General features: G+C 46.2%; 1 protein-coding gene across 2 annotated transcripts in view; it reads right to left on the reverse strand.

Annotated features, from left to right (window-relative positions):
- Nucleotides 1-3,958: 3,958 nt before the first annotated feature.
- Nucleotides 3,959-19,860, reverse strand: part of LOC139414200 (protein FAM210B, mitochondrial-like) — a 28,041-nt gene continuing 12,139 nt past the window's right edge. The window contains exons 1-3 of one of the 2 annotated variants that reach the window (XM_071162090.1): nucleotides 6,188-6,290; nucleotides 5,494-5,681; nucleotides 3,959-4,948 (exon numbers count right to left, since the gene is read on the reverse strand). In XM_071162090.1, the coding sequence (XP_071018191.1) occupies nucleotides 4,729-4,948; nucleotides 5,494-5,681; nucleotides 6,188-6,253 (474 nt within the window). In that variant the 5' untranslated portion in view covers nucleotides 6,254-6,290 and the 3' untranslated portion in view covers nucleotides 3,959-4,728. Of the gene's footprint in view, nucleotides 4,949-5,493; nucleotides 5,682-6,187; nucleotides 6,291-19,860 lie in introns of those variants that run through there. The other variant, XM_071162089.1, reaches the window with a different exon arrangement.

The raw sequence follows: 19,860 nt of genomic DNA on the forward strand, positions 1-19,860 counted from the left end.
CTAACAGTAAGACCAGTCAGTGGAGGTGAGTGATCAGCTTTTTTTACAAACCTTCCCTGTAGAGAACCTTCACAGCACAAAGAGATGCTGACTGACCCGACCAACCTGTATCCACAACTCCTATTCCTAAAAAATATTTAGACCATTCATTAGAACCTTCAGAACATTCTGAACTTCAAGGTAGGGTTTATAATAGATTCTAGTATCATTCAGTCAGTAATAATCAAACTTCATCTGGTGCCACTGGTTCAATATGATTGTAAATAAATATATCTAAGACAGATGGCCCTTTTGTTGTCTTTTTATTTATGGTCATGAGTGGATGAATTTCAACTCAATTTGTATTCATAAAATAAATGATAAACCTGTAACAGTGAATTCATATTACTTTCTTTCATATTTTGTTCCAATAATTCAGATAATAATTTACTTACTTCTGTTACAAAAAAAGGAAGCAGGAGCTAAGGTGAAACACAATGGCCTGAAAACACAATGACAACTGCATAGAATCTTAAAACATATAGTGAGGACCAACTACTGTACTTTAGTTTGTAAAGGAAAACAAATATGGATATTTACAGCAGTGGAGGCTCCTCGGAGTAAGGGGAGGAGCATCCTCAAAGAATTTCATCAAAATACAAATAAATGAAACCAAGTTAACCTTTTTACATAAAACTATGCTAAATATATTCATTTCACCAAACAATTAATTAATACAGCTTTGCAATGGTCTACAATACCCTCAGCAGCACTCTGTAGGGTGGCATTATGGTGTAGCCAGAGGACAGCTAGCATCTGTCCTTCTCTGGTTTTATTGACTTCAATGCAAAACCTAGGGGGCTCATGGTTCTCACCCCCTTCCATAGACTTACACAGTGATTATGACAACTTCCGGAAGATGTCCTTCAACCTATCAGAGCTCTTGCAGCATGAACTGACATATCCACCCAATCAAAGGATCATATAATAAATATAGTACTGAAAGCATAAGCTACTGCAGTGCATAAAATGTGGTGAGTAGAGAAAGACAATAGTTGAGCAAATTCATATCTTAAAAAATGAAGAAGCAAGAGAGAAAGAGCTATATTTGGTTGTATTATTTTAAACATTCACTTAGCTAGTTGAATGCAGCTAGCCAGTTTATCCTACTTAAACAGAAAGGGATGCTACGTTAACTAGCTGGCTATGGCTATCCAACACTGGAACTCTTCCAAGTTAAAGTAAGATTTTGGTTTTATTAATTTATTGCCACAGGGTCCCATCGGTGTAACTGCTAAAATGCCTTCTGACTACACTGCGTGATTGTAGCTAGCGGATTGAATAACACGTTAGTTCTAGTAGGTAGGTTTACTATGACATGACAACAATGTAGGCTGTGTGTAGTGGTTAGCGGTCATGATATGAAGGTTTGGCAGCTGATGTGTTGTGCACTGAAGTCCACACGCGAAGGGAACAGGGAACAGAGCGCATAGGTAGTTCGAGATGGAATTATATACACACCGCATTCGGAAAGTATTCAGACCCCTTGACTTTTTACACATTGTTACATTACAGCCTTACATGCTCAACATAAATGTACACATACATATTATACAATCATTGCATCCACACTGCTTACGAGCGTCTGCGTAGCCAGGCGCTAAAGTAGAACTTGGTTCTATTTGTGACGCTCAACACTGCAAGACCTGCCTCTCCCATTTCCTCATTGGTTTTTAGGTGCATATACCCACGTGGGTGATGTCCAGAATCCAGTTGGTTGAGGTAATGCACCTTAAAGTTGGTTGCCAACTGCCATATAAAGTCAGAAGAAAAAGAAGACTGAAGGAAGGAGAGTGACTAGAGATGACTAGAAACAAATTCGGTTTACAGTTTAATCTGTGGATTCATTGTCGGTGTAGAGGACCTTGTGCATTTCAGGTAAAATAACAACCCAATGTTTATATCTCAGTACATATTTGCTAGCAACAGCAAGGTAGTTAGCTAAATTGCCATAAAATGTTAAATGCTTTTCGACCTGTCCCAAAATGTATATAATTGGTTCAGAGTTTAATTAGATATTTCAACCTGCGTGACCTGATTGCATCTGGTGTGGGTGGACAAAATCAATTAGTCTAGTCAGCATGTTATTCTAAAATTGATTATTATACATTTATTTTCATCAATCTTCACACAATACCCCATAATGACAAAGCAAAAACAGGTTTTTAGAATGCATTTACATAAGTATTTAAAACGCTTTGCTATGAGACTCAAAATTGAGCTCAGGTGCATCCTGATTCAATTGATCATTGGTGAGATGTTTATACATCTTGATTAGAGTCCACCTGTGGTAGTTTCAATTGATTGGTCAAGACTTTGTCCCACATTTGACAGTGCATGTCAGAGCAAAAACCAAGACATTAGGTCAAAAGGAATTGTCCGTAGAGCTCCGAGACAGGATTGTGTCAAGGCACAGATCTGCGGAAGGGTACCAAACAATTCTGCAGCATTGAAGGTCCCTAAGAACACAGGGGCCTCAATCATTATTAAATGGAAGAAGTTTGGAATCACCAAGACTCTTCATTGAGCTGGCCGCCCGGTCAAACTGAGCAATCGGGGGAGAAGGGCCTTGGTCAGAGAGGTGACCAAGAACCTGATGTTCACTCTGACAGAGTTCCAGAGGTCCCCTGTGGAGATGGAGAACCTTCCAGAAGGACAACCATCTCTGCAGCACTCCACCAATCAGGCTTTTATGGTAGAGTGGCCAGACGGAAGCCACTCTTCAGTAAAAGGCAAAAGGCACTTAAAGGACTCTCAGACCATGAGAAACAAGATTCTCATGTCTGATGAAACCAAGAATGAACTCTTTGGCATGAATGCTATGCACGTCTGAAGGAATGCACGTCGGAAGGAAACCTGGCACCATCCTTACGGTGAAGCATGGTGGTAGCAGCATCATGCTGTGGGGATGTTTTTCAGCGGCAGGTACTGGGAGACTAGTCAGGATCGAGCGAAAGATGAACGGAGCAAAGTACAGAGAGACCCTTGATGAAAACCTGCTCCAGAGCGCTCAGGATGTATCATGGAGAAATTACAAGATTATGTTATAATACTGTTATTGCATCAAATGTTTTTTTTTATGCAACAGAATAGGGTTCTTAGAACTCTATCGTGTCTGTGTGAACTGAGAGGAGCTTCTGAAATTTAATTTATGATTGTCTTGTCATGTCTCGGACTGAGTTGCTGTTTCTGTGCCGGGAGGTACCAGGGTGGAGAGGGCTCGGGTATGGATAATTATGAGAGGAACCTTGTTTTAGGGGCCAGAAACTGGTTTCCACACAACGAGCACATCTTTACAGCAGATATTTTTTTTTATACAATTCCTAACATTGTGACCCATTCCACACATCTGTTGTTTGTAGTGTAGACTAAAGGGGTATATCTTTGTTATAAAAAGGTGTTTGTATTCTTGATCTCAGGGCTCTCAACCCAACCCCCGACGATCAGCCATCGTTATTGCTCTATATTTTCCCTATTAATACATTTTGAATAAAGTAATATCCTGATTGGTGATTGACCATTGTCTCTCCTCAATATTGATTAGAATTTCCACGACAGACATCAGACTGGAGCGAAGGTCCACCTTCCAACAGGACAGTGACCCTAAGCACACAGCCAAGACAACGCAGGACTGGCGTCAGGACAAGTCTCTGAATGTCCTTGAGTGGTCCAGCCAGAAACCGGACTTAAACCCGATCGAACATCTCTGGAGACCTGAAAATAGTGGTCATAACCAAGAAGACTTGAGACGGTAATCTCTGCCAAAGGTGCTTAAACAAAGTACTGAGTAAAGAGTCTGAATACTTATGTAAATGTGATCAGTTTTTTATTTTTAATACATTTGCAAAAAAATCTAAAAACCTGCTTTTGCTTTGTCATTATGGCATAGTGTGTGTAGATTGATGAGGCAAAAAAATAATTTTTCCATTTTAGTAGGCTGTAACGTAACAAAATGAGGAAAAAGTCAAGGGGTGTGAAAACTTTCCGAATTCATAGTATACAATGAGCAAAGTGATCTTGCCGTTTTTATTTGGCTGCTATGAAAGTGAATTGTGTTTGCGTGTGATCAGGGGTGTATTCATTCCACCGATTCTGTTGAAAAACATTTCTTAAATGGAATGGGGATAAACATACCTGAATTTGTCGAATAGAAACTCTCGTTTGCAACTGTTTGACTAATGATTACAACCTAGATCAGCTAGATGCAGGCACGAGAGTTCACGGCAGTATTGAATGTGTTACAGTCTCACCTTGATTACTAAAAATGATCTTGATGAAAGTTCACAATGTAAACTTCTCATAAGATAGGTTGTAGTAATCTCATGATGGATTGTAGTAGCCTTATTGTAGTAGCCTTAACCCATCACTGTTACATTGAACTGGGTGAATGAAATATGAATGACAGTCATCCAAAATGCTGCATTAGAAATAAGGCCATGCTCATAAGAAATACATTTTTAAAATCATCCTCCCTCATCTTAAACGGCACAGACCGCCACTGATCTACAGGTGGGTTAAAAGTCAGCCTCGGTTGGATCTGTTTTTATCTCCTGCAGAAATTCCAGTTGAAAAACTAGGGATGGTTGGAAGAATTTGTCACACTTATTCCCTCTTGATTCCAGAAATGGTAATGGTCATATTTGGAAAGTCTCAGTTATCGAAGTTAGTGGAGGTTGGGGTCTCAGCCACTCAGTGTGTAGGTGAGTTGGGTGTCTTGAAGAGGCCACTCTTTCTGAGGTATCGTACAAGAAGAGGCACTGATATCACAGTGATGCTGATACGGAGCGGAGCAAACAGCTTGTGGATGGCGTACGCCAGCACAAACGTACTGGTACCCGCCGCCAACTTGGACTGAACCAGAGATTCACTGAATCCTATCTTGTACAGGATATCAGCCATGTCGATCCCACTGTGGAGAGGAACACACATACCAGAGGGAGCCATATAACTTTAGCATTCAACAGGATCTCAACATGGTCCTCAAAGCAATTGTAGGATCTTGCTAACTTGTACCTCAAAGACGCAGATAATTGAAATGCTTCATGAAGACAAACTATTAAGTAATACAATGTATCAAACCTGTTTCTAATGGTTCATCCCATTAGAAGATAAGTGTAGAGCAGCATTCTAACTACGTCTAAAATGGCTCCCTATTCCCTACATGGTGCACTGCAATGTACTAACAGAGCACTATAGGGAACATGGTGCCATTTCAGAATGTCCCCATGTCTCTCCCACAACAATTATGCGGTGTGTTAGTGAACTGTAGCACTGGGCGGGCCAGGAGGGCGTTGAATCCAAGGGCCATTACAGCAATAAAGGGAGATCTGCGAGTTGGCTGATAATCTGGACTCAATCCCTCTGGTATTCAGCCTACTGTCAATCAGGCCATGTCAACAAAATGTTTTTGTATATGTGTGACAAATACTGCTGAAGTCTTGCAACATACAGTACCTGGACACAGCGAGGTAGAACATGCCCAGAGACATGAGGGACATACATATGTGGAAGGAGACTCCTACAGCTCCGTACTCCTTAAAGATCTTCTTCAGCTGCTGGGTCTTGCTAGGATTGTCCTCCTCCGGCTCCGGTACCTCGGGTTCCTCAGGGCCTTTTAATGAGGCCTGCTTTGGAGTCTGGTCCTGGTCGGGTCAGAGAGAGATATCATTTTGTATTTATCCTTTAATTAAACTCAGGGAAGTCACATTGAGATTTACAAGTTTTCAAGTGAGCCCTGGACAAGGAAGATCAATACTGGTAATACATATAAAAGTTAAATTCAAAAAGTATTAATGAAATGTACAGTTGAAGTCAGAAGTTTACAAACACTTAGGTTGGAGTCATTAAAACTTGTTTTTCAACCACTCTACAAATTTCTTGTTAACAAACTATAGTTTTGGCAAGTCGGATAGGACATCTACTTCGTGCATGACACAATACATTTTTCCAACAATTGTTTACAGACAGATTATTTCACTGTATCACAATTCCAGTGGGTCGGAAGTTTACATACACTAAGTTGGCTGTTTATTTAAACAGCGTGGAAAATTCCCAAAAATTATGTCATGGCATTAGAAGCTTCTGATAGGTTAATTGACATAATTTGAGTCAATTGGAGGTGTACCTGTGGATGTATTTCAAGGCCTACCTTCAAACTCAGAGCCTCTTTGCTTGACATCATGGGAAATTGTAAACCTCCAGAAGTTTGGTTCATCCTTGGGAGCAATTTCCAAATGCCTGAAGATACCACGTTCATCTGTACAAACAATAGTATGCAAGCATAAACACCATGGGACCACGCAGCCGTCATAACGCTCAGGAAGGAAACGCGTTCCGTCTCCTAGAGATGAACATACTTTGGTGCTAAAAGTGCAAATCAATCCCAGAACAAGATCAAAGGACCTTGTGAAGATGCTGGAGGAAAACGGTACAAATGTATCTATATCCGCAGTAAAACGAGTCCTATATCGACATAACCTGAAAGACCGCTCAGCAAGGAAGAAGCCACTGCTCCAAAACCGCCATAAAAAAGCCAGACTACGGTTTGCAACTGGGGACAAAGATCGTACTTTTTGGAGAAATGTGCTCTGGTCTGATGAAACAGAAATAGAACTGTTTGGCCATAGGACGGACTGGTGCACTTCACAAAATAGCATCATGAGGGAGGATTATGTGGATATATTGAAGAAACATCTCAAGACATCAGTCAGAAAGTTAAAGTTTGGTCACAAATGGGTCTTCCAAATGGACAATGATCCAAAGCATACTTCCAAAGTTGTGGCAAAATGGCTTAATGACAAGAAAGTCAAGGTATTGGAGTGGCCATCACAAAGCCCTGACCTCAATCCTATATTACATTTGTGGGCAGAACTGAAAAAGTGTATGCGAGCAAGGAGGCCTACAAACCTGACTCAGTTACACCAGCTCTGTCAGGAGGAATGGGCCATAATTCCCCCAACTTATTGTGGGAAGCTTGTGGAAGGCTACTCAAAACGTTTGACGCAAGTTAAACAATTTGAAGGCAATGCTACCAAATACGAATTGAGTAAACTGCTGACCCACTAGGAATGTGATGAAAGAAAGAAAGGCTGAAATAAATCATTCTGTCAACTATTATTCTGATATTTCACATTCTTAAAATAAAGTGGTGATCCTAACTGACCTAAGACAGGGAATTTTTACTTAAATGTCAGGAATTGTGAAAAAGTTTAAATGTATTTGGCTAAGGTAGATGTAAACTTCAGACTACAACTGTATATGCATCATACATAGCCAATATGTTGAATCTTTGTGGGCTATACTCAGCCTTGTCTCAGGATGGTAAGTTGGTGGTTGAAGATATTCCTCTAGTGTTGTGGGGGTTGTGCTTTGGCAAAGTGGGTGGGGTTATATCCTTCCTGTTTGGCCCTGTCCGGGGGTGTCCTCGGATGGGGCCACAGTGTCTCCTGACCCCTCCTGTCTCAGCCTCCAGTATTTATGCTGCAGTAGTTTATGTGTCGGGGGGCTAGGGTCAGTTTGTTATATCTGGAGTACTTCTCCTGTCCTATTCGGTGTCCTGTGTGAATCTAAGTGTGCGTTCTCTAATTCTCTCTTTCTTTCTCTCTCTCGGAGGACCTGAGCCATAGGACCATGCCCCAGGAATACCTGACATGATGACTCCTTGCTGTCCCCAGTCCACCTGACTGTGCTGCTGCTCCAGTTTCAACTATTCTGCCTTATTATTATTCGACCATGCTGGTCATTTATGAACATTTGAACATCTTGACCATGTTTTGTTATAATCTCCACCCGGCACAGCCAGAAGAGGACTGGCCACCCCACATAGCCTGGTTCCTCTCTAGGTTTCTTCCTAGGTTTTGGCCTTTCTAGGGAGTTTTTCCTAGCCACCGTGCTTCTACACCTGCATTGCTTGCTGTTTGGGGTTTTAGGCTGGGTTTCTGTACAGCACTTTGAGATATCAGCTGATGTACGAAGGGCTATATAAATAAATTTGATTTGATTTGATTTGAATAATGAACCACTATATCCTTCCCAAACATTCATTAAACCTGGGGGTCCTGACCGAGCCTGGACACACTACTCATTCAAGGGTACTGAAAACTATTGAATACTGAATCAGTGTACTACTGAGTCAGCTAATTAGATGGAGTCTGCCTGGAAAAGTGTTGTGTTATTCATGTAATCTACTGGGGGGGAAGAAAGAGAGAACGAGAGTGAGAGAGCGAGAGCTGGTGCTCCACTCACAAGACATGACGCAGGGTTGTGATTACTTTGTCTGTGACCCCGGGCCACAGACGCACTCAGATGAACGGGAGGGGAGATTAGACACATTATCTGTAGGATAATTACATGTACAGCGGCATGCAGGGCATGTGGCAGTAGAGCGTCAATCTGTATTATTGGCATGGAATATAGAGGTATTATAGGATAGACATAGTGACTGAAAAGAGCTTCTAAACATGAGAACTGGGATTGCTCACCTCAAACTGAACGAAGAGTTTTTCCTTCAATGAGTCAGACGCGAGGGATATACTGTTGACACCCGACCAGGCCACAATGCCTGTGATTCGCTGGAGAAGGAAACGTAGATTTCGAGGCAAAAGATCAGGGTGCCTTGTGAGGACCAGGCGACCAGTGGCTAATCCCTGTTCAGGATGACTGTGTGATCACGCTATCCGCAGCCGACATGAGTAAGACCTTTAAACAGGTCAACATTCACAAGGCCGCTGGGCCAGATGGATAACCAGGACATGTACTCCAAGCATGCGCTGACCAACTGGCAAGTGTCTTCACTGACATTTTCAAACTCTCCCTGTCTGAGTCTGTAATACCAACATGTTTCATAGTTCCTGTGCCCAAGAACACTAAGGTAACCTGCCTAAATGACTACTGACCCGTAGCACTCACACTCACGTCTGTAGCCATGAAATGCTTTGAAAGGCTGGTCATGGCTCACATCAACACCATTATCCCAGAAAGCAAGGCTTTATCGTTGGGTTTTTTACAGAAATGTTTGGCGATCGACTAGGAATTCCTTGGAGATCGACCAGTCGACGGTTGGTGAATTCAATCTCGTGCTTGTGGTGGTTCATTTCTGTATTATCAAATGAGGAGAGGCAAACTTATCACACAAGTCAGAGTTATACTTAAACTGAATCTTTATTAGTGCGAGCACTGCAATAGCGATGGCTGGTCGACGAACCACCCTCAGATGGTTCGTTGAGGGCCCTGACACAAAGGCTACTAAAATTAGTAGCTACTAAATTAGTCAACATAACAAACAGATGTGTGGAACGGGTCACAAGGTGAGACTTGATAGATGAGAAAGGAATATCCCGCAGCAAGATAGAATTTATAGCAAATGCTGTTCTTATCGTTCAGTTTGGCCCCTAATACGAGACTACGATCTCATTCCTGGTACTTCACAGCACAAAAACACAAACTCATTCTATGGCATGAATCCATTGTCAGCTCCAGATACTCCCATCTCAAGTAAAACCCCTTCATGACCACATGCCTGGACAAGCTCACTGAGGGGAGTGAGCCTCTAGGTCATACACTATCCCAAGATAAGTGCAACATCAGATGTGACATACAATGAATGGTTCCAGACACTACCCCACACATCTGGTCTCAAACCTGATCTCTTCCACAAGGCCAAAGTAGGGAGTGACTGGCGCACAGACATTGTGGAGACAAGTAATTGGTTCCTCATTAATCAGAACATCCCTTCAGATGGTTTTAGAATATGTAAAGACACATTCACATATGAAGACAATGTTCCATCCTGTCCTGTTCTCTTTCTGATGTTCTGCATAGCACCAGGGACATGTGAAAAACAAGCCTGACCTCTCCCATCTCTGGGCCCCAAGTGACTGAGCCCCAGCTGAGGGAGGAAGTGCAATTGCCAACACCAGAGTCCAAAGGGATATATTCCAATAACAAGCATATCATAAAAGCATATTATGCAGATAAGACATCTTAATTATCTATGTTACCTAACTAATTCTGATTCTTCCGCCACATGCTTCTCTCTGTGGGCTGATATTTCTGCACGGCAGTCTTGGGGCTACTGAGCGCGCGTGCAGCTTAGAGGGAACATTGGGTGTCACCTATGATATGACACATTGAGTTATTGAGCTACAGTAAGTGAAGTGAACTAACACCTGGTAACAGAATAGCATCGTGGTTCTATGATCTATACAGAAAAACAATTATGAATGCCATCCTCTTCAGGTGATGTTTCCTGAAAGAGGTATACAAACGTAAAAACCTCCTTTGCATGTCCGGGTATTATTCTACACACTGGCTCTTTTTCAAATGAGCTCTGCACCCAAACAAGACCAAATTAGGTTGGTCCCCGGACCAAATCTGTACCAATCATAGACTTGTTTCACAAGTTTGTACAGCACAGTAAAGTAGAGCATGGCAGAGTTCAGGACAGTAAATTATACTGTACTATACTCTAGTGTGTTTTACTGTAATAAACTGTATTTTACTGACATATACTCTACTTTTCCTTACTGTACTGTCCAAACTTGTGAAACAGACATCTATTATTGGAATTTTAACGTCCATGGACAGCGTCTGTGCTCAGTGGGTGAGAGGACTGGTTACAGTAAATGGAAAGAAAAGGGGGCTCATTGGTAGATGTTGGTAAGAGCCGGGAGAGGTGGGGGGGGCAAGAAGAGACAGAGCGAGAAGAGAGCGAGCGAGCGAGAGAAGAGAGAGCGAGCGAGCGAGGGCGAGAAGAGAGAGCGAGAAGAGAGAGCGAGAAGAGCGAGCGAGAAGAGAGCGAGAAGAGCGAGCGAGAAGAGCGAGCGAGAAGAGCGAGCGAGAAGAGCGAGCGAGCGAGAAGAGAGATGTTGGTAAGAGCCGGAAGAGGTGGGGGGGGGGGGGCAAGAAGAGAGAGAAGAGAGAGAGAGAAAAGAGAGAGCGAGCGAGAGGGCGAGAAGAGAGAGAGAGGGCGAGAGGAGAGAGAGAGGGCGAGAAGAGAGAGAGGGCGAGAAGAGAGAGAGGGCGAGAAGAGAGAGAGGGCGAGGAGAGAGAGAGGGCGAGGAGAGAGCGAGAAGAGAGCGAGGAGAGAGCAAGAAGAGAGCGAGGAGAGAGCGAGGAGAGAGAGAGGGCGAGGAGAGAGCGAGGAGAGAGAGAGGGCGAGGAGAGAGCGAGAAGAGAGCGAGGAGAGAGCGAGAAGAGAGCGAGGAGAGAGCGAGAAGAGAGCGAGAAGAGAGCGAGAGCGAGAAGAGAGCGAGCGAGAAGAGAGCGAGAGCGAGAAGAGAGCGAGAGCGAGAAGAGAGCGAGAGCGAGAAGAGAGCGAGAAGAGAGCGAGAAGAGAGCGAGAAGAGAGCGAGAAGAGAGCGAGAAGAGAGCGAGAAGAGAGCGAGAGCGAGAAGAGAGCGAGAAGAGAGCGAGAGCGAGAAGAGAGCGAGCGAGGAGAGCGAGAGCGAGCGAGAAGAGCGAGCGAGAGCGAGAAGAGAGCGAGAGCGAGCGAGAAGAGCGAGCGAGAAGAGCGAGCGAGAAGAGCGAGCGAGAAGAGCGAGCGAGAAGAGCGAGAAGAGCGAGCGAGAAGAGCGAGCGAGAAGAGCGAGCGAGAAGAGCGAGCGAGAAGAGCGAGCGAGAAGAGCGAGCGAGAAGAGCGAGCGAGAAGAGCGAGCGAGAAGAGAGATGTTGGTAAGAGCCGGAAGAGGTGGGGGGGGGGGGGGGGGCAAGAAGAGAGAGAAGAGAGAGAGAAGAGAGAGCGAGCGAGAGGGCGAGAAGAGAGAGAGAGGGCGAGAGGAGAGAGAGAGAGGGCGAGAGGAGAGAGAGAGAGGGCGAGAGGAGAGAGAGAGAGGGCGAGAGGAGAGAGAGAGGGCGAGAAGAGAGAGAGGGCGAGAAGAGAGAGAGGGCGAGAAGAGAGAGAGAGGGCGAGGAGAGAGAGAGGGCGAGGAGAGAGAGAGGGCGAGGAGAGAGAGAGGGCGAGGAGAGAGCGAGGAGAGAGCAAGAAGAGAGCGAGGAGAGAGCAAGAAGAGAGCGAGGAGAGAGCAAGAAGAGAGCGAGGAGAGAGCGAGAAGAGAGCGAGGAGAGAGCGAGAAGAGAGCGAGGAGAGAGCGAGAAGAGAGCGAGGAGAGAGCGAGAAGAGAGCGAGAGCGAGAAGAGAGCGAGAAGAGAGCGAGAGCGAGAAGAGAGCGAGAGCGAGAAGAGAGCGAGAAGAGAGCGAGAGCGAGAAGAGAGCGAGAGCGAGAAGAGAGCGAGAGCGAGAAGAGAGCGAGAGCGAGAGCGAGAAGAGAGCGAGAGCGAGAGCGAGAAGAGAGCGAGAAGAGAGCGAGAAGAGCGAGTGAGAAGAGCGAGCGAGGAGAGCGAGTGAGAAGAGCGAGCGAGAGCGAGCGAGAAGAGCGAGCGAGAAGAGCGAGCGAGAAGAGCGAGCGAGAAGAGCGAGCAAGAGAGCGAGAAGAGAGAGCGAGAAGAGCGAGCGAGAAGAGAGAGCGAGAAGAGAGAGCGAGAAGAGAGAGCGAGAAGAGAGAGCGAGAAGAGAGAGCGAGAAGAGAGAGCGAGAAGAGAGAGCGAGAGAGCGAGAGCGAGAAGAGAGCGAGAGCGAGAAGAGAGCGAGAGCGAGAAGAGAGCGAGAAGAGAGCGAGAGCGAGAAGAGTGCGAGAGCGAGCGAGAGCGAGAAGAGTGCGAGAGCGAGCGAGAAGAGCGAGCGAGAAGAGCGAGCGAGAAGAGCGAGCGAGAGAGAAGAGCGAGCAAGAGAGCGAGAAGAGAGAGCGAGAAGAGAGAGCGAGAGAGCGAGAGAGCGAGAAGAGCGAGCGAGAAGAGAGAGCGAGAAGAGCGAGCGAGAAGAGAGCGAGAAGAGCGAGCGAGAAGAGAGCGAGAAGAGCGAGCGAGAAGAGCGAGCGAGAAGAGAGAGAGAGCGAGAAGAGAGATGTTGGTAAGAGCCGGAAGAGGTGGGGGGGGGGGCAAGAAGAGAGAGAAGAGAGAGAGAGAAGAGAGAGCGAGCGAGAGGGCGAGAAGAGAGAGAGAGGGCGAGAGGAGAGAGAGAGGGAGAGAGGGCGAGAAGAGAGAGAGGGCGAGAAGAGAGAGAGAGGGTGAGGAGAGAGAGAGAGGGTGAGGAGAGAGAGAGAGGGTGAGGAGAGAGAGAGGGCGAGGAGAGAGAGGGCGAGGAGAGAGCGAGAAGAGAGCGAGGAGAGAGCGAGAAGAGAGCGAGGAGAGAGCGAGAGCGAGAAGAGAGCGAGAGCGAGAAGAGAGCGAGAGCGAGAAGAGAGCGAGAGCGAGAAGAGAGCGAGAAGAGAGCGAGAGCGAGAAGAGAGCGAGAGCGAGAAGAGAGCGAGAGCGAGCGAGTGAGAAGAGCGAGCGAGAAGAGCGAGCGAGAAGAGCGAGCGAGAAGAGCGAGCGAGAAGAGAGAGCGAGAAGAGCGAGCGAGAAGAGAGAGCGAGAAGAGAGAGCGAGAGAGAAGAGCGAGCAAGAGAGCGAGAAGAGAGAGCGAGAAGAGCGAGCGAGAAGAGAGAGCGAGAAGAGCGAGCGAGAAGAGCGAGCGAGAAGAGAGAGCGAGAAGAGAGAGCGAGAAGAGAGAGCGAGGAGAGAGAGCGAGGAGAGAGAGCGAGGAGAGAGAGCGAGGAGAGAGAGCGAGGAGAGAGAGCGAGGAGAGAGAGCGAGGAGAGAGAGCGAGGAGAGAGCGAGAAGAGCGAGCGAGAAGAGAGAGCGAGAAGAGAGAGCGAGCGAGCGAGAAGAGAGCGAGAAGAGCGAGCGAGAAGAGAGAGAGAGCGAGAAGAGAGATGTTGGTAAGAGCCGGAAGAGGTGGGGGGGGGGGCAAGAAGAGAGAGAAGAGAGAGAGAGAAGAGAGAGCGAGCGAGAGGGCGAGAAGAGAGAGAGAGGGCGAGAGGAGAGAGAGAGGGCGAGAAGAGAGAGAGAGGGCGAGAAGAGAGAGAGAGAGGGCGAGAAGAGAGAGAGGGTGAGGAGAGAGAGGGCGAGGAGAGAGCGAGAAGAGAGCGAGAAGAGAGCGAGGAGAGAGCGAGGAGAGAGCGAGAAGAGAGCGAGGAGAGAGCGAGAAGAGAGCGAGGAGAGAGCGAGAAGAGAGCGAGGAGAGAGCGAGGAGAGAGCGAGGAGAGAGCGAGGAGAGAGCGAGGAGAGAGCGAGGAGAGAGCGAGGAGAGAGCGAGGAGAGAGCGAGAAGAGAGCGAGAAGAGAGCGAGAGCGAGAAGAGAGCGAGAGCGAGAAGAGAGCGAGAGCGAGAAGAGAGCGAGAAGAGAGCGAGCGAGAAGAGAGCGAGCGAGAAGAGAGCGAGCGAGAAGAGAGCGAGCGAGAAGAGCGAGCGAGAAGAGCGAGCGAGAAGAGCGAGCGAGAAGAGCGAGCGAGAAGAGCGAGCAAGAGAGCGCGAGAAGAGAGCGCGAGAAGAGCGAGCGAGAAGAGAGAGAACGAGAGAGCGAGAACGAGAGAGCGAGAAGAGAGAGCGAGAAGAGCGAGCGAGAAGAGAGAGCGAGCGAGAAGAGAGAGCGAGCGAGAAGAGAGAGCGAGCGAGAAGAGAGAGCGAGCGAGAAGAGAGAGCGAGCGAGAAGAGAGCGAGAGCGAGAAGAGAGCGAGAGCGAGAAGCGAGCGAGAGCGAGAAGAGAGCGAGAGCGAGAAGAGAGCGAGAGCGAGAAGCGAGCGAGAAGAGCGAGCGAGAAGAGCGAGCGAGAAGAGCGAGCGAGAAGAGCGAGCGAGAAGAGCGAGCGAGAGAGCGCGAGAAGAGCGAGCGAGAAGAGCGAGCGAGAAGAGCGAGCGAGAAGCGAGAGAGCGAGCGAGAAGAGCGAGCGAGCGAGAAGAGAGAGCGAGCGAGAAGAGAGAGCGAGCGAGAAGAGAGAGCGAGCGAGAAGAGAGAGCGAGCGAGAAGAGAGAGCGAGCGAGAAGAGAGAGCGAGCGAGAAGAGAGAGCGAGCGAGAAGAGAGAGCGAGCGAGAAGAGAGAGCGAGCGAGAAGAGCAAGAGAGCGAGGAGAGAGCGAGAAGAGAGCGAGGAGAGAGCGAGAAGAGAGCGAGGAGAGAGCGAGAAGAGAGCGAGAAGAGAGAGAGCGAGAAGAGAGAGAGCGAGAGAGCGAGAAGAGAGAGAGCGAGAAGAGAGCGAGAGGAGAGCGAGAGGAGAGCGAGAGGAGAGCGAGAGGAGAGCGAGAGGAGAGCGAGAAGAGAGCGAGAAGAGAGAGCGAGAAGAGAGCGAGAAGAGAGCGAGAAGAGAGCGAGAAGAGAGCGAGAAGAGAGAGCGAGAAGAGAGCGAGAAGAGAGAGCGAGAAGAGAGCGAGCGAGAAGAGAGCGAGCGAGAAGAGAGCGAGCGAGAAGAGAGCGAGCGAGAAGAGAGCGAGCGAAAGATAGAAAGAGAAGAGAGAGAGAGAGAGAGGAGAGAGAAGAGAGAGGTTGTCCAGACTGTTTTCACATTTGCTTTGACCACAAGACAGAAAGAGAAAAACATTGAGCTGAACATAATAGTATGCCAGTAACAGTGAGGACAGTAGCAAGTGAACCAACTGAGGTTTGTTACTAGGGCCAGGACGATACCAGTATTGTGATACTCATTAGTATTGTTGAAAGGAAACAAAACATAATATTATCATAATACACGAGAAGGCCTAGTGATTGACTGAAGCACGGAGAAAAAAAACTATTTATTGCCATGTCATGGATAACCTGTTTGGGATCGGGGGCAGCATTTTCACTTTTGGATGAAATGCGTGCCCAGAGTAAACTGCCTCAGTTCCAGATGCTAATATATGCATATTATTAGTAGTATTGGCTAGAAACACTCTAAAAGGTTCTAAAACTGTTTCAATGTCTGTGAGTATAACATAACTCATATGGCAGGCAAAAACCTGAGAAAATTTGTCTGGACGAAGTGCTCGCGCCTCATGAAGATGGATTTTGGACATAAATGACAGACTTTATGGAACTAATCAGTCATTTATTGTCAAACAGATTTCTGGGAGTGCATTCTGATGAAAATAATCAAAGGTAAGTGAATATTTATAATATTATTTCTAACTTCTGTTGACTTCAACATGGTGGATTTGACTGGATTGGGCTCTGAGCACCGTACTCAGATTATGCTTTTTCTGTAAAGTTTTTAAAAAAGTCTGACACAGCGGTTGCATTAAGGAGAAGTCTCTTTAATTCTGTGAATAACACTTGTATCTTTTATCGATGTTTAGTATGAGTATTTCTGGGATTTGATGTGGCTATCTGCAAAATCACAGAATGTTTTGGAATCAAAACATTACTGTACGTAACACGCCAATGTAAACAGATTTTTGGATATAAATATGCACATTATCGAACAAACATTTATGTATTATATAACATGATGTCCTATGAGTGTCATCTGATGAAGATCAAAGGTCAGTGATTCATTTTATCTATATTTCTGCTTTTTGTTACTCCAGCTTTGGCTGGAAAAATGGCTGTGTGTTTTTTTGACTTGGCTCTGACCTAACAATCATATGTTGTGCTTTCGCTGTAAAGTCAAATCAAATTTATTTATATAGCCCTTCGTACATCAGCTGATATCTCAAAGTGCTGTACAGAAACCCAGCCTAAAACCCCAAACAGCAAGCAATGCAGGTGTAGAAGCACGGTGGCTAGGAAAAACTCCCTAGAAAGGCCAAAACCTAGGAAGAAACCTAGAGAGGAACCAGGCTATGTGGGGTGGCCAGTCCTCTTCTGGCTGTGCCGGGTGGAGATTATAACAAAACATGGTCAAGATGTTCAAATGTTCATAAATGACCAGCATGGTCGAATTATAATAAGGCAGAATAGTTGAAACTGGAGCAGCAGCACAGTCAGGTGGACTGGGGACAGCAAGGAGTCATCATGTCAGGTATTCCTGGGGCATGGTCCTATGGCTCAGGTCAGTTAAAACTGGAGCAGCAGCACAGCCAGGTGGACTGGGGACAGCAAGGAGTCATCATGTCAGGTAGTCCTGGGGCATGGTCCTAGGGCTCAGGTCCTCCGAGAGAGAGAAAGAGAGAAGGAGAGAATTAGAGAACGCACACTTAGATTCACACAGGACACCGAATAGGAAAGGAGAAGTACTCCAGATATAACAAACTGACCCTAGCCCCCCGACACATAAACTACTGCAGCATAAATACTGGAGGCTGAGACAGGAGGGGTCAGGAGACACTGTGGCCCCATCCGAGGACACCCCCGGACAGGGCCAAACAGGAAGGATATAACCCCACCCACTTTGCCAAAGCACAGCCCCCACAACAGTAGAGGGATATCTTCAACCACCAACTTACCATCCTGAGACAAGGCTGAGTATAGCCCACAAAGACCTCCGCCACGGCACAACCCAAGGGGGGGGGGGGGGGGCGCCAACCCAGACAGGATGACCACATCAGTGACTCAACCCACTCAGGTGACGCACCCCCTCCAGGGACGGCATGAGAGAGCCCCAGTAAAGCCAGTGACTCAGCCCCTGTAATAGGGTTAGAGGCAGAGAATCCCAGTGGAAAGAGGGGAACCGGCCAGGCAGAGACAGCAAGGGCGGTTCGTTGCTCCAGAGCCTTTCCGTTCACCCTCCCACTCCTGGGCCAGACTACACTCAATCATATGACCCACTGAAGAGATGAGTCTTCAGTAGAGACTTAAAAGGTTGAGACCGAGTTTGCGTCTCTGACATGGGTAGGCAGACCGTTCCATAAAAATGGAGCTCTATAGGAGAAAGCCCTGCCTCCAGCTGTTTGCTTAAAAATTCTAGGGACAATTAGGAGGCCTGCGTCTTGTGACCGTAGCGTACGTGTAGGTATGTACGGCAGGACCAAATCAGAGAGATAGGTAGGAGCAAGCCCATGTAATGCTTTGTAGGTTAGCAGTAAAACCTTGAAATCAGCCCTTGCTTTGACAGGAAGCCAGTGTAGAGAGGCTAGCACTGGAGTAATATGATCAAATTTTTTGGTTCTAGTCAGGATTCTAGCAGCCGTATTTAGCACTAACTGAAGTTTATTTAGTGCTTTATCCGGGTAGCCGGAAAGTAGAGCATTGCAGTAGTCTAACCTGGAAGTGACAAAAGCATGGATTAATTTTTCTGCATCATTTTTGGACAGAAAGTTTCTGATTTTTGCAATGTTACGTAGATGGAAAAAAGCTGTCCTTGAAATGGTCTTGATATGTTCTTCAAAAGAGAGATCAGGGTCCAGAGTAACGCCGAGGTCCTTCACAGTTTTATTTGAGACGACTGTACAACCATTAAGATTAATTGTCAGATTCAACAGAAGATCTCTTTGTTTCTTGGGACCTAGAACAAGCATCTCTGTTTTGTCCGAGTTTAAAAGTAGAAAGTTTGCAGCCATCCACTTCCTTATGTCTGAAACACATTCTTCTAGCAAGGGCAATTTTGGGGCTTCACCATGTTTAATTGAAATGTACAGCTGTGTGTCATCCGCATAGCAGTGAAAGTTAACATTATGTTTTCGAATGACATCCCCAAGAGGTAAAATATATAGTGAAAACAATAGTGGTCCTAAAACGGAACCTTGAGGAACACCGAAATTTACAGTTGATTTGTCAGAGGACAAACCATTCACAGAGACAAACTGATATCTTTCAGACAGATAAGATCTAAACCAGGCCAGAACTTGTCCGAGTAGACCAATTTGGGTTTCCAATCTCTCCAAAAGAATGTGGTGATCGATGGTATCAAAAGCAGCACTAAGGTCTAGGAGCACGAGGACAGATGCAGAGCCTCGGTCCGATGCCATTAAAATGTCATTTACCACCTTCACAAGTGCCGTCTCAGTGCTATGATGGGGTCTAAAACCAGACTGAAGCATTTCGTATACATTGTTTGTCTTCAGGAAGGCAGTGAGTTGTTGCGCAACAGCCTTTTCTAAAATTTTTGAGAGGAATGGAAGATTCGATATAGGCCGATAGTTTTTTATATTTTCTGGGTCAAGGTTTGGCTTTTTCAAGAGAGGCTTTATTACTGCCACTTTTAGTGAGTTTGGTACACATCCGGTGGATAGAGAGCCGTTTATTATGTTCAACATAGGAGGGCCAAGCACAGGAAGCAGCTCTTTCAGTAGTTTAGTTGGAATAGGGTCCAGTATGCAGCTTGAAGGTTTAGAGGCCATGATTATTTTCATCATTGTGTCAAGAGATATAGTACTAAAACACTTGAGCGTCTCTCTTGATCCTAGGTCCTGGCAGAGTTGTGCAGACTCAGGACAACTGAGCTTTGAAGGAATACACAGATTTAAGGAGGAGTCCGTAATTTGCTTTCTAATAATCAAAATCTTTTCCTCAAAGAAGTTCATGAATTTATCACTGCTAAAGTGAAAGTCATCCTCTCTTGGGGAATGCTGCTTTTTAGTTAGCTTTGCGACAGTATCAAAAAGGAATTTCGAATTGTTCTTATTTTCCTCAATTAAGTTAGAAAAATAGGATGATCGAGCAGCAGTAAGGGCTCTTCGGTACTGCACAGTACTGTCTTTCCAAGCTAGTCGGAAGACTTCCAGTTTGGTGTGGCGCCATTTCCGTTCCAATTTTCTGGAAGCTTGCTTCAGAGCTCGGGTATTTTCTGTGTACCAGGGAGCTAGTTTCTTATGAGAAATGTTTTTCGTTTTTAGGGGTGCAACTGCATCAAGGGTATTGCGCAAGGTTAAGTTGAGTTCCTCAGTTAGGTGGTTAACTGATTTTTGTCCTCTGGCGTCCTTGGGTAGACAGAGGGAATCTGGAAGGACATCAAGGAATCTTTGTGTTGTCTGTGAATTTATAGCACGACTTTTGATGATCCTTGGTTGGGGTCTGAGCAGATTATTTGTTGCAATTGCAAACGTAATAAAATGGTGGTCCGATAGTCCAGGATTATGAGGAAAAACATTAAGATCCA

This window comes from Oncorhynchus clarkii, chromosome 7 (genome assembly GCF_045791955.1).
Source record: "Oncorhynchus clarkii lewisi isolate Uvic-CL-2024 chromosome 7, UVic_Ocla_1.0, whole genome shotgun sequence".
NCBI classification, from domain to species: domain Eukaryota; kingdom Metazoa; phylum Chordata; class Actinopteri; order Salmoniformes; family Salmonidae; genus Oncorhynchus; species Oncorhynchus clarkii.